Source organism: Mucor velutinosus (assembly GCF_035048745.1).
Source record: "Mucor velutinosus strain NIH1002 chromosome Unknown tig00001561, whole genome shotgun sequence".
In the NCBI taxonomy this organism is placed as follows: Eukaryota; Fungi; Mucoromycota; class Mucoromycetes; order Mucorales; family Mucoraceae; genus Mucor; species Mucor velutinosus.
In genome coordinates, this window is record NW_027041903.1 from 354,371 (window position 1) to 370,234 (window position 15,864).

The 15,864-nt window shown below is 40.2% G+C and overlaps 9 protein-coding genes across 9 annotated transcripts; 6 read left to right on the forward strand and 3 right to left on the reverse strand.

Annotated features, from left to right (window-relative positions):
- Positions 1-801: 801 nt before the first annotated feature.
- ATC70_008252 (uncharacterized protein) lies at positions 802-1,293 on the forward strand (the record flags this gene model as incomplete). The annotated part of the gene is made up of 1 exon (XM_064827504.1): positions 802-1,293. The coding sequence occupies one exon, from the start codon at positions 802-804 to the stop codon at positions 1,291-1,293; it is 492 nt and encodes a 163-aa protein (XP_064686788.1).
- Positions 1,294-3,159: 1,866 nt separating this feature from the next.
- ATC70_008253 (uncharacterized protein) lies at positions 3,160-5,526 on the reverse strand (the record flags this gene model as incomplete). The annotated part of the gene is made up of 5 exons (XM_064827505.1): positions 3,160-3,269; positions 3,325-3,724; positions 3,785-4,858; positions 4,913-5,150; positions 5,219-5,526. 5 exons carry the CDS (start codon positions 5,524-5,526, stop codon positions 3,160-3,162), a joined length of 2,130 nt encoding a protein of 709 aa, XP_064686789.1.
- A 558-nt stretch (positions 5,527-6,084) lies between these two features.
- On the forward strand, positions 6,085-7,584 carry ATC70_008254 (uncharacterized protein; the record flags this gene model as incomplete). Its single annotated transcript, XM_064827506.1, has 7 exons — positions 6,085-6,257; positions 6,312-6,408; positions 6,468-6,564; positions 6,622-6,652; positions 6,706-6,965; positions 7,030-7,348; positions 7,407-7,584. The coding sequence occupies 7 exons, from the start codon at positions 6,085-6,087 to the stop codon at positions 7,582-7,584; spliced, it is 1,155 nt and encodes a 384-aa protein (XP_064686790.1).
- A 77-nt stretch (positions 7,585-7,661) lies between these two features.
- ATC70_008255 (uncharacterized protein) lies at positions 7,662-8,141 on the reverse strand (the record flags this gene model as incomplete). The annotated part of the gene is made up of 3 exons (XM_064827507.1): positions 7,662-7,835; positions 7,892-8,014; positions 8,067-8,141. 3 exons carry the CDS (start codon positions 8,139-8,141, stop codon positions 7,662-7,664), a joined length of 372 nt encoding a protein of 123 aa, XP_064686791.1.
- Positions 8,142-8,852: 711 nt separating this feature from the next.
- On the forward strand, positions 8,853-10,052 carry ATC70_008256 (uncharacterized protein; the record flags this gene model as incomplete). The annotated part of the gene is made up of 4 exons (XM_064827508.1): positions 8,853-8,952; positions 9,010-9,189; positions 9,245-9,491; positions 9,545-10,052. The coding sequence occupies 4 exons, from the start codon at positions 8,853-8,855 to the stop codon at positions 10,050-10,052; spliced, it is 1,035 nt and encodes a 344-aa protein (XP_064686792.1).
- Positions 10,053-11,358: 1,306 nt separating this feature from the next.
- Positions 11,359-12,491, forward strand: ATC70_008257 (uncharacterized protein; the record flags this gene model as incomplete). The annotated part of the gene is made up of 2 exons (XM_064827509.1): positions 11,359-11,410; positions 11,491-12,491. The coding sequence occupies 2 exons, from the start codon at positions 11,359-11,361 to the stop codon at positions 12,489-12,491; spliced, it is 1,053 nt and encodes a 350-aa protein (XP_064686793.1).
- A 62-nt stretch (positions 12,492-12,553) lies between these two features.
- On the reverse strand, positions 12,554-13,455 carry ATC70_008258 (uncharacterized protein; the record flags this gene model as incomplete). Its single annotated transcript, XM_064827510.1, has 2 exons — positions 12,554-13,314; positions 13,371-13,455. 2 exons carry the CDS (start codon positions 13,453-13,455, stop codon positions 12,554-12,556), a joined length of 846 nt encoding a protein of 281 aa, XP_064686794.1.
- Positions 13,456-13,886: 431 nt separating this feature from the next.
- NRK1_2 (ribosylnicotinamide kinase) lies at positions 13,887-14,495 on the forward strand (the record flags this gene model as incomplete). Its single annotated transcript, XM_064827511.1, has 3 exons — positions 13,887-13,983; positions 14,054-14,241; positions 14,337-14,495. 3 exons carry the CDS (start codon positions 13,887-13,889, stop codon positions 14,493-14,495), a joined length of 444 nt encoding a protein of 147 aa, XP_064686795.1.
- Positions 14,496-14,853: 358 nt separating this feature from the next.
- On the forward strand, positions 14,854-15,321 carry ATC70_008260 (uncharacterized protein; the record flags this gene model as incomplete). The annotated part of the gene is made up of 2 exons (XM_064827512.1): positions 14,854-15,097; positions 15,197-15,321. 2 exons carry the CDS (start codon positions 14,854-14,856, stop codon positions 15,319-15,321), a joined length of 369 nt encoding a protein of 122 aa, XP_064686796.1.
- Between the last annotated feature and the right edge of the window lie 543 nt (positions 15,322-15,864).

A 15,864-nucleotide genomic window follows, 5' to 3' on the forward strand; every position in this document is an offset into this window, starting at 1 on the left:
TAGAAAGTGTTGGAAAGCTCTTTCTAACTTGACGAAATGTATATCTGATGCTATCAAGAGCTTTGTTTCAGCGTTAAGATGAAAACATGATTGTTATTGATCGCACATGATTCATGCTGGCCATGTAGTGAACTTCTCGGTTTATTGTGTGGTAAGGGCTATTTGTCCTTTATCAGTTTTTCTTGAAAAGAGAAGCTCAACTCGTATCATTCATGTAAATGATGCGTCCCTAAACTTGCCCAATTGACCTAAAACAAAGTGGTTTAGGTGGATCAACAAGTAAAACTGCTTAAATCTGGTCCTTGTCAATGCAGCTGCTGGGCCCCATTCAACATAGTAATACGTATCATAATAGCTCATATCTTCTGTGCTGCTTTTCTTCTTGTTGAGCTATATATAATTTGCTAGCTTATAGTACTATTGATTAGGATAATCTTTGGTTTAGATACCATGGAAGAATGGCTCCGAATCATGCTTATGTTTTGCCAAGGTTGACCAAGTAGAATATAGGCAAGTTTATGATTGCACTACTGATGGCTTTATGATAGGAAATCACTGGCCTCGCAATTGCATAGATAAGCTGTATCATATTTAGATTAACAACACCATAAGTTTGAATAATAACATTTAACAGAGTTAAAAAACAACTGTATTGCTATTCACTCTTTAGTTTGAATCTGCCATCATCAAGAACCTCTTGCCATGCAACTTCATTAAGATATGTGGATAAAGATGTTACATTTATATAAATACAAGCTTTGTATATTATAACAATCCAGATTTCCTCCACAATCATTAGAAATGCCCACAGAAACTTCATCATTCCAAAAGCTGTCTGTCAAATACAATAAATTATTTGCACTTATCAACGTCTTTGAAAAGCAAGTCGAAAAGTATGCTGATCAAGTCTATGGTCGTTACTATGGTCGTCTCGACAATAGCGTTCTGGACCACAAGACTCTTTGGTGCTCTGATGTAGATCGCATTGGGACAAGCTTGGCATGTGAATGTAGTAGCAAGATTAAAGGCTACGACATCGTTGCTTTCATAGCTGATCAATCTGTCCAGTACTTTCTCTGTTTCTTTGCATGCTTAAAGTTGCGTATTACCTTCCTAGCTCTGTCTCCTCGCAATTCTGAAGCGGTTGTTGTCAATTTATTGGAGAAGAGTGATTGTCGCTTCATATTCTCCACCACCAAGTATGCTGCGTTGGCTCAGCGTGCTGCAGCTCAAGTTGATGGCACTGTCTACCTCATGCTTCCACCTCTCAACTTGACAGGTCGTATCAAGTAACCACTAAATCCTATAGCCCTCAAGGTTTTAGACAGAAATTTTAGCAAGAAGGATATTGAAAAGACGTGCGCCATTGTCCATAATTCCGGCTCAACAGCTTTCTCGAAGCCCGTCCGCTTCATCAATAGATATCTTATTTGCGGTATTCAAACCATCTCTAGGCAAGCTTATAGTCAAGATCCTCCTACTGGAGAAAGATTGCTTTTGTGAGTAGAGGATTTTTATTGTTGTTTCGTGTCGAAAAAAAAATGGTTTTTTCAAGAATTTTTTGGCTGTATACCGCCGTTCGCTTAAGCGATATATATAGTGTCAAAATACCACCCAACTCGATAACATAAGATAGCGGTGGCTATTCCATTTCAATAAAGTGTTTTTAAACGGGCGGCTCTGTTTCATTGCTCTCTATCATGTGCAATACTATCTCTGTCTCAAAGACTATTGGATTTAGATATGTCTGTATACACCAGGCACAGTCCGCACTCGTAGATCATCATCAGGATTGCTGATGATGAGAGTAACAGCTTGCATTTCAAATTAAGTTTTAATTTATACCACAATAAGCAACAATTGTATTTCACAAATAGGATAATTTGTGGCAGAAGCAAAATGAAGTAATTTTTTTTTGGCTGTAGTACTCTCCAAGTCGCAATCTCCTTCTTATTAAGCTGAAGAGCATGGATTACTGATGCTAAGAGAGGCACCATTGATTTGCCAACAGCCGCCGCCAAAATTGATTTAAGCTCAGATACATTTTTCTATCCAAGATTGGCCAAATTTCGTCTTTTCTCGACTTGATTAAACTATTCTGTAGTATTCGACTATATAAACCGTAGTGATCATGCGATGCTTCCTAATACATTATTGCAGCGCTTTTCAAGGCGCTTCCAATGGTGCTAACTGTAATAGGTGTTTTGACTGAAATTATCGAGCAATTTAATAGCATTTGAAATGAGGTTTTTAGCGAAAATGGTCATGTTTTGCATATGAAAACCTCATAAAAGTGGTTTCAGAGGTTACTTTGAACCGAGAGACACATTTTGATGTGATATATACCATAAGAAAAGTCTTCATTTTCAAGGTGAAAAACGCGATCGTTTGAATTTCGATGAAAACCATGAGGGGTACCTCATGCTTTTTGGTCGATTTTTGACCATGTTTTTTTTTGATCCCAAAAAGTTAAGCAAAGGTGTCAGGAAGTTACTACTACACAAGTACAATTGTTTGGCGTTATTCCGGTGGCTCAGAAAGATCTACATGTCAAGATATAAAGGTATGAAAGCAATCAAATTTGGTTATATTTATGCTTTACAGCTTTTATTTACGCTTCATGAATCACATCTTGGGTAGCTGAAATTTTCTGGAAGGGTAGTTGCGCAGCCTGTGCAATTTTTAATTCGAATAGGAGGCATATTGATTTTGTCAAAGCTATTTCATGCAAATTTTGATGTGTTATGTTGCTGGTAATAAGCTTATTAACAATTGAAATAAAAACTTGAAATTGCTGCTTACTACTATATACTATGGTTTTGCATATTCCCTTCGCTACAATCAAGCCCTCATATAGATCGATGTTTACCAAGTGTTGGATTAGACGCCTGATTACCATGGCCTTGCACTTTTGATTTGCTACGGTAAAAACCCCCTATATCTCAATGCTACCTAATGTTGGATTAGATTCTTTACACCTTTGCTTCGCTAAGGTAAACCTCCCCTATAAATCAATGTCATCAAGTGTTGAATTAGATGCATTGTTATGCTCTTGGTGGAAAGGATTAGTGATTAGTGATTAGTGATTTAGATTTAGATTTAGATTTAGATTAGATACAATGTATCAGAGCAATTGAACCTCTTTTATTTTTATCCAAACTACTTTTTGACATTGGGATTTTCACGCTCTGTTAATGGTTTGATATACTTGGCATGATAAGGAGCAACACCAGTACTTCTAGGTGCAGCAAGAAGCGTCTCAAGGTAAGCTATGGATGTGCGTTAGTTAATGCTTTCCTGGAGCATTGATAGGGATACACTTACTTTGATAGATGTCACCATCATATTTGGCAATAGGAGCCTTGAGCACGAAATCAGGGAATCCAAAGGCATCTGTCAGACCAATGACTTGCTTACGAAGCGATTTACAATGCTCAAGATAGGCCTTTTCAATGCTGTTAATTTGGTCAGGAGTCAAATAACCTTCCTTGAAGCCTTGATCGCCATATGTATGGAGGACATGAAGACCCCACAAGGCTGTCAACTTCTTCATGATGGCCAAGACACTAGGTTCGATACCTGCTGTTCCAACAGGCTGACCATACTTTTCAGCACACACACTGAAGATGAAAGCAGCACAATGCAATTCAGCCACACGGACAGAGTCAAGCAATACATCATTTTGAGTGGCACCGTTCTTGAGTGCGGTTTGGATACTATACAGCTATACACAACAAAATTAGACAATGCACGCTCTCTTTGCGACACTCAGCATGCAACTTACTCTCTTGATCAAAATGGTGTTCAGCGCCTCTGATACCAAGGCGAAATCCTTCAAGCAATCATGAGCATCGTTGGTGGGCCAAGTCTTGTTCTCGAGGTACTTTTTGGCATCCTTGATGTAGATGGTGGAACTCTTGAACTTGAGATCAGGGTACTCATCGTATTCAAGCTTTTGTTCAAGTCTGTACAACAAGTAGCGAGCACATTGCTGCAAGAGCACTACATTGTCACCACCACCCGTGGTCATGACGCCCCAATCACCAATGATATGACCGATAGCGTTGTAGGCAGAGTAAGCATGGCCACCACAGCTTCTACGGCATGTCTCAAGAATGTCAGTTGCATACCAGCCAGCAAGGCCCTTGAGAGAAGCAGACATAGCATGCATATCGCCCATATGATTCAGGTACACAATGGGATCCATCTTACCGCCGTCGGTCAAGACAGTGAATTGGTTGTTCAAGACGTCAGATGTCGATTGCACCATGTACATGAAAGCAATACCAGGAATGATTTTTACGTAATGGGATTGATAGTCCATGATTTGCTGATCCTTGTTTCCTTGGCGACGAACCACACCGTAACGAGTAGCAATTGTCAGCGCTTGAGAGATCATTTGGGTCGTAACAGTGACAAGCGAGAGACGTTCAGGAATCAAGGTGGCGTACATGACAGCTGGATTGGGAGCAGGTGTGTAGTTGCCTTGACGATCCAGACTCACCCATTTTGCCAGCATGTCGGCACGAGGAATACGCTTTTGACGGAACTGGATCCAACCGTTATCCACACCAGCATGTCCCACCTTTTGACCGATATCACCAATCATGACATTTGGCTCCAGTTCACCCGTGTATTTACTGCGAAGTTGAACCACAAACCAGTTGAGGCCAACATTCTTGCTATTCACGACAGTTTGAGCGATAACAACAGTGTGAGTTGCCGTTTGACCTGCCATGCCAATCCACCATTTTGTAGAGGTTACAGTGGGCGAATCCAAGATGAATTCATCTGTATTTGCATCATAGGTAGCCACCGTTTCGATATCACGCAAAGCTGAACTGTGGCCCAACTCGGTCTAAAAGCGCGGTTGTAAACATTAGGGCGCTTATTGCATGCACCATTCACTTACCATCGCAAAACAACCAAAGATTCTGAAGTGGGAGATATCATCATTGTATCGATCTTGTTGTTCCTTGTTACCCAACATATTCACGACATTACGAAACAAGGAATCATGCACAAAGAAGCGCATAGAGAAACTCTCAGAGTATACATTGGTGGCATGTCCAATTTCATAGGCAAGCTCCTTGTCTGTGAATTCTGGATCTGTCATGATTTGGATCACTCTGTAAATTTGGCCCATTGTACTACAATGACAATAATGCTTAAAATCCAACAGGTATCACAACACCCATTTCCAATAGCAAATACATACAATTCACGCATTTCATCTCTCGACAGTTCCAAGAAGTTGCGAGGAGGCTGAACAACTAGCTCTGGATCATTCTTGATGTATTCGTTGGCCCTTTTGATGAGATTGTATCTCTTTTCTCCGCCTGCCCACAGGGTAGCAAGAGCCTCAATATTGAATTCTGCAGCAGCACGTTCGGCAGCCATATCCTTGGGAGCTTGGCGGGACATGGGAGATGAAGACAAGTTGAGTTGGCTCTTGATTTGCTCGATACGCTCAAGCGCTACTTTGGCCTGAGGATCTTTAGAGTCTTTCAGGGGAAGTACAGTCATGATGAAGTGGTGGTAGTGGCGGTGTTGTTGTTGTTATAGGTGGAAACAAAGAAAGAGAAAGGAAAGAAGGGCACGAGAGAAATTATTTTTATATAGCACGATTCATGTATCATTCTGAAAACTGTGGGGATGTTGGAAAAGAGTGAAAGGCTGGACGAATACAGTTAATTTAAGCTGAGTCAAGGAAGTTTAAATGCCTGTAATGCCGTTTGATGTTGGGATTTTCCCATCAACTCGCTAGTTTTCCTAAACGAGCTTTATAGCCATTACCATCCAATGCCATGTGAATTTGCATTGTTTTGCTGGATAAACTATTTACTCTGAAGTATTCAGATTATTCGGTCTTGCAGAGAGACAAGAACAGAAATCTCAAAGTCAACCTACCCTCTATACATAAATAAACAAAGCTCATTCCCCGTTAGATACTGCTTGAAGAAATGATGCATTATCAGGTTAAGGAGCTTGCCAGAAAACAAGGAGCCGAAACTATATATGTAGGAGAAAAACCAGCACTTCAAATTGCCACTCTCTTTTCTTCTTTTTTTTTATCAAAACATCATGAGATTATGTACAAAACTTGTTGGTATTATGGCTGCCTATGGCGCCACTGCTCTGGCTTTGGAAGCAATTGATATCAATGACTGTCCGCAACTGCCTCCTCGAGAGCGGCCCACTAGTGTGCATGATTTAAGAGTAGATGATATCAAGGTCATTGCTGCCATGGGTGATAGGTATGCAATTAGCACCGCGATGTGTATAATGGCAGTTATTAACATTTGGATCAGTGTTTCGGCTGGTATGTTGGCAAAGAACATCAATTCCACTTATATTTCAATGAGTGATTTCATTGAATATAGAGGAGTCAGTTGGACAATGGGCGGTGTAGGTGGCTGTATTCTATGAAACTTCTGTCTCTGGATACTAATCCTTGTGTTCAATAGGACCCAGATGCGCCATCCATTGCCAAGTATGTTAAACATTTCAGCCCTGATCTCTATGGTGCTTCTGTTGGCCAGAAACCAGCTAGGCTTTGTCCAGGTAATAAGCTACTCCCTATTTCTGTAGTCTCGGTGTAACTGACATTTGCATGCATAGACACCTTCTTTTGCCTCGACGCTGAACACACGTAAGGCTATGAAAGCAGAATTGGTATGATTCTTGTACTAAACCACGTTCAAGGCCCGAGATCGACGTTTTAAATGCAGCACAATCAGGGGCAACCAGTAAAGAGCTACCAGACCAAGTGGAATACTTGATACAGCATCTTGGTCAAGGCACCGAATTAGCCGATAAATGGAAAATGATCAATGTGTTTATTGGATTCAATGATGCCTCTGTATCGTGTATGCCTGGGCGAAATGTTACAGAATACAGAAGCAATGTGAAAGGAGCCCTAGAACAGTTGATTGAGCAAGTGGATTATGCATTCATCAATCTTAGTAAGTGGTAACACGACAGATGATAGTCAGATGGCATCAAACTAACCCCAAGCATAAAAAAAAGTTGGCATGATGCATTACAACGACTTGGTATACTTGACAGACACCGAAAACCCTTCCTATAGAAAACGGTTCGAAAACGACACCGTCAACTTGCTGGATTATGAATGCTACTGCTGCAGACAGCCTTATGCAGGCACCTCCTTCATCGGTGATCGTGTCTCCATGTATAACCAAGCCTTGAGCCGTGTTGCTGAAGAAGTGAGCGGTACACTACTGTCTGATTTTCTGGCACCCATCATGGGCAGACCTCTCAAGAACATTGCTGTTGTGTACCAGCCTATGAATACCCTCATACCCACTGTGCCCTATAATTCGTTGAGGTTTGTAACGGCGGCAGTGTCGATAGTAGTGCTTTCTCACTCATGCGTCTTTTGTTAGTAATGTGGATGGATATCATCCCAATGTTATTGGTTACAGCTACTTGTCAAGAGAGTTATGGAATCAGATGTTTTTAGCAAAGAATGAAAAGTTGCAATCTAGCCCCTTTGATGCTGCAACACCATTGCACTGTCCCAGTGTCAACGACAGACTGAAAACGTACAAATCCATTCTGTAAACCCATGAATAAATAACACACTGAAGCTTATAGATCAAAAAATGTGTTTATTTACATGTATACAATAAAAAACGAGCTTATTCTTTAAAGGGCGATGAAGCGCCCATATAGGTGGATATAACAGAAGCAGGCGTTTCAATCAATTTAGCTCTGATAGTCTCTCTGCCTAGCTCTTTGCTTGCTGCCCAACGATGGCAGCCGCCAAATGCAAAATAGTAATCCTGGCCCTTGTGTTTGACATGATGAACATCCTATAGACACGACGATGAGCTAATTATCTTTACGTTATTGAACCAAATGCACTTACAATCGGTGTCAATTCCTCTTCTCTGCCTGGGATCTGCAATACTTGCTTCATATTCTCTACTTTTTGCTTATCTAATTGTGATGGAATAGGCCTGTTGATGGCAGACATTGGCACATCATACACCTTTATATTTGTTTAGTGATGCTACCAGCTATATTTACATTGGTGGACTCACATCTTTGATTGAGTTTCCGTGAATGGAAAAGTTATCAATTTCTTTAGCAGTAGTGTTCTTGCTGTTACTGGACATTGCTCTTTTAATGATGTGTCTATACATTCAAAATGACGGAAAAGCTGTATTTGGTGTCCCTTTTTATACCTTTCATTTTATCCTCTTGCGTAGTTTTTACACCATCATTTAATATCAGGTCCAATTAGTATAGCTTAATAAGCGTCTTGCCGAATGCAATTGGTTGATTCCTTGGGTTCTGATTTTCTAGATAAAACCTTTGTCATGCTACTAAATTTGATTATCAGATTGCAAAAGTGATAAAATTGGGGAGGAGCTGCTTACTAAAGACGTCGTTATTTGGACCACTACATCTTGTTACTGAATCCGCCACTTATAGGACAACCTACTCGAATCTCAGAGCTTTGTTTATTGAACCAACTATTTAATGGGCACTGGGCGTTTTCCGTTTGATTTCAGTAACCTGAGACTGGAAATAGGAGCAGCAGGTTGTTGATCTTTCGGCTGTTTTCCGATAGTGGTGTTATATATAGGAGGCAAAAAGAGAGAACAATAAACAGTAGTACAATTGGAGTATCTGAAACAGCGAAATTTGCCGTATCCATAATGTCACAAATGAGCCCCTCTCACTTATAACACACACTGCTCACTAAATGGTTCAGTATGGAAAAAGGACTCCTTAAAACAATATCTGATGTTATATATAAATGTGTATTTAGACATATAATTCTTCTTTCTTCTTGATCATTCTATTTCATCATTAAACACAATATGACTCAAATTTTGCAACAACAGCAGCAGCAGACATTTCACAATTTCGATGCAAAGAATAACAGTGCTGTTTCAGCAGGACCGCGTAAGAATGTGGCTCGTAAGTATTCAGGGTAGAGCGTTCAAGTGCCGTGATACTGAATGTTTGGTATAATAGCTCCATCACCTCAAATGTCTCAGGATGATCTGGTTCGCAATTTGGGCATCATGGATAAGCATGAGATCAGCCCTACTACATCAATTGGCTTACTGTCGCCTTCTGTATGTGAATCGCCCAAACATCAAACATCAGGTGAGGCGATGGAGGTAGTAGAGGATGAAGAAGAAATTATGAATGGTAAATGAGGAGCACAACATTGCCTCAATGTAGCCCTAAGTGACTTGCCCTACAGACATTACACTTCTGATGTACATGGAGCTCATGGATCTCATTTACTGGGAGATTCCTGGCCGCAGTGGTATCATACTTGTTGGCATCTTTTCCAGTCTCATATTGACTCATTACTATTCATTGCTCTATGTATTCGCTGCATCGCTTACAATTTTGACTGGATTCAATTTGATATTCGTCAATGCTTACAATGCGATTCGCACCGTTTGGACAGGACTACCAACCAATGAGTTTCTGCATCCTTATCAGTAAGCGTAACATCTCAAGTCGTCTTGTAAGCAAAACTCACCATCTTTGGTAGCATTCATATTCGCCAACAGCGCTCCAAGTTAATACCACGCGACATCATTGACTATTACGTTCACAAATCAGTGGACATCTTAGAGCTGGTTGCACAACAAACAGCTAAAATTGTGTTTGTAGAAGATACAAAGATAACTGGTTTAGCTTGCTTGGTATCAGCCGTGATTTACTTATTGACTAGCCTTATTCCAACGAAGGTCTTCTTTGGCCTCCTTGTAATGGCCTTGTTCACGGTACCTTATTTCTATGAGAAATATCAAGATATAGTAGATGAACAGTTGCAATTACTGCAAGAAAAGTTTCAGACCTTGATGGACAAGTATGGCACCGTTGCCCGTCAACATGCCACTGTTTATACAAAGCAAGTCGTGGGCGCTAGCGTTGGTTTGGGTGGCATGTTGCAGCAGCAAATCCAAAACCTCAAGGTAAAAACCGGTAGTGGTGTTAGTACTACTGCAACAGAAACAGGTAATGACTCTGTTGACACGAAAACGGAAGAGCAATAGGCTGAAATCAGCATTATTTCGCTGTTATTTCCACATATTTTTGACACCTTTCTCCCTCAAAATCTACCAACAAAAAGAAACCCCCCTATTGTATCTAGCCATGAAAATAAACCCCTTATTTTATTCCAATGTTGAGAGGGATACTTAAAAGGCTATGTAGTTGCCATGGCTCCAAAGTAACATGGAATATTCTTGACTGGCAAAATGGAGAGAGAGAGAGAGCCTACCATTCATGTTTTGCTTGGCTATCGCATTTGATTTTATTAAATGGAGCTCTAGCAGATGTTTTGATATGCTGCAGTGTGCATTATTCAACCCAAGCTTCTGATAATATACGCAGGAGAATATTGTTTCTTGCGCTTGAGTATGCGCAAAATACTCAAACTAGCACCCTTAGAAAGAACAAGACTTTTACGTCCAACCATTCTCAAGAAATACCTTTGCTCATCTTGTCACGGCAACAAATATTTGTCCAAAAAAAATCCGTGCGCATCCAAGCCTAGCAGATCATACAATCCATAGTCTAGATCCAAAATAAATGGCAATCGCGGCCGTGTATGTATACCATACCTCAGGTTTTATCGTCAGTGTTTTGGTCCGTGGTTTAGAGGAGCGTGTAAGAAAATGCATAGAAACCCTGAACATTTAGTGTGTTTCCAAGTGTCATTCAGAAAATGTGGCATGCTAACATAACTTATATATGCAGTTTGTCTCTTTCATGGCAAGCTTTAGGCGGCAGATATTGCACACACATATTTCGCACAAGGGGCCATGGTTCGAAAACAGAAATAAGCATGCAAGATATGATGCCCAAATGCCATAAGATCTACCGAAAATGATATGTTATGCAAATTCCAACCAGGCAATAATGTAAATAATACACACATACTTGACAATTTTGTTTACAATAATCCATTTTTTTCAATCAATGGCGATCCAACTTGTTGTTTTCTGGACATGCACGTGTAGGATGTCGCTGTTGTATACAGTGTTCCATATGAGATATGTATTGGGTATGGGATTTACAGGAGTTGGCATTGTATAGAATGGCAAAGGGGGGGGAAGGCAGACACGTAGTAGAAAAAAAAAGAAGCGTTTAGATCTACTCTAAATCAACATACCGGGAGAAACGTATGTACATAACTATTAAATGATAGACTAAAAAAATCTTTAATTGAGACATGCCACAGAATACACAAATAAAATATGGTCTGTATAAAGCAGAGAAGAGATGGCAATTGAACATATCCTTTCAATCTTTCCTCTTTCCCAACACTTTTTTTGGTTTCACATACACTTGTCATAAATGCACGCTAAAGCTCTTGTCACTATTGCTATTGCAACCCTCTTGGTTCAAGGTATAATCCTGGTAGATGGTCATGCATGCCCAGCCATACACTAACACACATACAAAAAAAAAAAAAAAAAAAAAAAAAAGTTCATGCCGAGCCTGCCGAAGCATCCGCAAGCCTTGCTGTTGCCGAGGCCAATGCCTCTGGATTAGCTCACCTTGCCACTTCTATCGAAGAAGAAGAAGAAGATCCAGAAAAGGAAGAAGAAGAGGAAAAAAAGGACAAGAACAAGGATGATGAAGAAGATGAAGAAGTTGAAAACGACGACAGAGTCTTCCAAAAGGCCAAGGAAGCAGCTTTAAAGGAAAAGAAGAACACCAATGGAGGTCCTGATGATATCGAATATGATTCTGACAAGGAGCGTATTACTGTCAAAGATTTAGAAAATGCCATTAAAGCCAAGGCCGAGAACAGAAAGGATTCTTTCTCTCCTGCTGCTGCCAAGATCAACAAGGATGATGATGAAGAGGCTGAAGATGTTGAAAAGAGCGAGAAGGAGGAAGCTAACGAGAAGGAGTCCGAGATAGATGCTGATGCTGCTGATGATGAGGCTTCAGTTGCTTCTCCTGCCGGCGGCTCTGTCTCTGTGTCTGCTCCCGCATCTGTTGCATCTGACGTTGATGCTGAAAATGAAGAGGCAGAGGCTACTGAAGAAGACAAAGATACTAAGAAGGACAAAGATACTAAGAAGGACAAAGATACTAAAAAGGACAAAGATGCTGAAGAGGACAAAGATGCTGAAGAGGACAAAGATGCTGAAGAGGACAAAGATGCTGAAGAGGACAAAGATGCTGAAGAGGACAAAGATGCTGAGGACAAAGATGCTGAGAAGAACGAGGATTTCAATGCTGCTGCTCAGTCATCTTTACGCAGTGGTAGTGCCAGTGCTTCTTATGGTGCTTCCAGTTCTCTCTCTTTGGCATTCGGTGCCTCCAAAACACCTGTCCTCTCTGCCAGTGGTGCTTCAGTAAAGGATGCCCGTCCTTCTGGCAAGATGCAAAATGCTAAATCAAGCGGCTCTATGGTCACTGTCAGCATTGGAGCAACCCTTGGTGCTGTTGTCTTGGCAGCCTATTCCCTTTTCTAAGTTAATAACTATATACTATTTATTTCATATATTTATCATATAAAAAAATATTTACATTCCTCTCAAACATTGAAAGAATGCATGATTTTGGCTTTATTGTCCTTCAAGACTTCAAATAGAGTCATACTAATGGCCGTGGTTGGTATGCCCCAAGCAATGCGAGCCCAGAGGCCTCTTGTCAGTGCTCCTTTTCCTTCTTTGAAGAGCATGTCTCTGGCAATGGAGATTGGGCCTTGTCTAAACTGCTGTCCTTGCTCTGCTGCCGAAATTTGCCATCTTGTTTTGATAATGTCAAGTGGAGTGGATATCAGGATACTAGTAACGCCCGCCACGGAGCTACACAACATGTACATGGAAGCGTCATTGTTGTTGTTCATGCGCCATTGCTTCATCTTTTCGTACGTAACGAAATAGGCCATGGAATGAGGTACAAAAACAACCAGGCCCATCCAATAGCCTTTGTAAAATCCTCGCATGCCTTCGTTTTTGAGGATGCTTGTTATCAAGCATCGGTTGCTGTTGTTTGTCTTTTGAGTCTGCAGTCTGTTCTTCATGACCTCCATAGGTGTGAAGAGGAGTCCAGCAGAGATTTCAGCAGCACAACCTGATATGAGATGGCTCCAAACGGAACGACGTTGAATGTGGTATCTTGAATCTAAAAGTTGTTTCGACGCTTCATAACAGGAGAGATAAACAGATAAAGCAGGTACAGAAAATACTAATGTCACAGGCAACCCTCGATACAGTGAAGTCAATTTGATGTTATTCCACACATACTTGGATGCAGTGGTAGATGACTGAAGCCTGGTTTTGATGGTATCCACTACAAAACGCTTGGTTAACAGGTCCACCATGTTATGATTTCAAGTGGTTTCTTACTTGGATATGTAATACATCTTGCAATCAGTCCAGCTGTGCTTGATGCAAACAGATAGTAGCCATCTAAAGTGCTGCTATTCGACATTGAATGCTCTCAAAATGTTCTACGGATGTTCAAAACCAAATTTAAGGGTGCTGAATCCCTCTCGAGAAAAAAAAACGCCACTCATTCTGTCTCGTTTTTAACCAAAAACAGATACAAGAGCGATATCTACATGCTTGCTTTTCAGGGCTTTAAGAGAGGTCCAATGATGCTGATCATGCATGTTGATCTTCCCCTCTTTCCAGCGTTGTAATGTTGACTGTATGCTTGTACATGTCAATGAATGAAGAGCAAGTACGTCATCAGCTACGCTTTTCTCTCCTGCAGTAGTCTCCTACCGCACACACACAAATCCAATACAGGACACGCGAGCGCGCGACACACAGCTTGAATGAATATGAAATTTAATTTTTTTATTTCCACTCTGTTGCATTAGTTTCTCTATCATTACAACTCTATTATTGCATTACAACATGCCCAAAATCAGGACGACACGAACAAAGAGAGCCCCTGAGGGCTTTGATGAAATTGAGCCTACATTGGAAGAGTTCGCCAGAAAGATGAAAGAAGGTTTGCATTGAGATGTGTGATTATGTAAATTTCAGCACTGACTGAAAATTTTTTTTCTTCATCGCTCTAGTTGAGAATGAGTCTCATGAAGGCAAACGTATTGTGGAGAGTACATGGCCAGTGTTTCGAATTCATCATCAGAGATCACGATACATTTATGATTTATATTACAAGAGAAAGATCATTTCTAGGGATTTATATGATTATCTGCTGAAAAATAAATATGCAGATGGCAATCTCATTGCAAAATGGAAAAAGGTAAGTCTTCTACACATTCAGTCAAGGATCACAAGCACACCATCTCCTTCTAACACATGTGTGGATCATTGTTTTTTTTTTTTTTTTTTTTTTAGCCTGGATTCGAGAAGCTCTGCTGTCTTCGCTGTATTCAACCCAAGGACACCAATTTCGGTACAACATGCATTTGTCGAGTTCCCAAAGAAAAGCTAGAAGATGGTAAAATGGTTGAATGTGTTCATTGTGGATGCAGAGGCTGCGCAAGTGGAGATTAAGCCGCACACACACACACACACACACAATTGCTCCAGTAAATATAGAAGATTTGGAAATAAAGGAAATACAAGAAAATATCCCGAAAAGAAGAAAGTGATCTTCGTCCATCACAAATGCTGGAAGCGGATTTCGGCTTTAACAAGCAATACAAGGGGGGAGAATGTTCTCAAACTTCCAGTTTTATGTACTGTTTAGATTTAGAGGATTTCTATTATTTAATCACACACGCATTAATGTTATATACACAAAAGAGGGGTTGGGGGGGTTAAAGGGATATTTCCCATATATAAAGAAGGGTTTTTCTTGATTTCTTTTTCCCTCTAACCTCTCTCTCTCTTTCATTCAAATCCATCACAAATGTCTCTTGCCATCATTCAAAACAACAACAAATACACCGATATCAACTTGGACAATGATCATGCAACATTGGATGCTCATCGCAGACAAATCATCAAAAGAAAGGTGCTGGCTATTGGTAAAATGTCAAGATCATACACTGTCTTGAAGGAACACCCGCAACTTGTACAGCAATTAAAGACGTTGAGCAATGGCAAATTGCCCCTTGGTACATTGGCTACTGGAGAACAAGGCATTAGAGATGGTAAGTAGCAACGTTTTAAAGTTCAAAACGATTAAATTGTGTGTGTGTGTGTGTGTGTGTATGATTGAGGTATAAACAAACTAACCTCTGGTATGATAGCTATTCTTCAGAAATCAATGTCTCAAGAACTATCAAAATTAAAAGAACAAAAAGACCATTCAACATTATCGCATCAGCCTACTCCAAATTACAAGGTCGCATCAAGAGGTGAAGGACATGTCTAGTGTAATTTACAAGGATTGTGTGTGTTTGTGAATCATCTCTTTCCAACCTATATAATCTCTCTCTCTCTCTCTCTCTCTCTATTTTGTATATAAGCCCACAATACATAGCATCAAACAATTTTATATACACAAATACAAATCACACAACTCTTTCTCTCTTTCGTCTTTTTGCCCCTGATCTGCTTTAAACTTTATATTCTAATAAACAAACAAACAAAAAAACATACATGTCCGTAATTTTCCATACGTTTTAGTATAAATTTTCTCAATTTCAAATGATGCTCTCTGTTGTTGTTACAGTGTCAGGGATAATATAAAAAATGACGAGATTTATTATACAAAAAAAAACACACACACACACATACACATACAGGCTACATGATATTGTTGTTGTTGTTGTTGTTGTTGTTGTTGTTGTTGTTGTTGTTGTTGTTAGTGTGATTATTGGGTTGACTTGGACTTCGCTGCATCATGGGCGACTTCTGCTGTTGTTGCTGTTGCAATTGTTGCTGTAATTGCTGTTGTTGCAACTGTTGTTGCAGT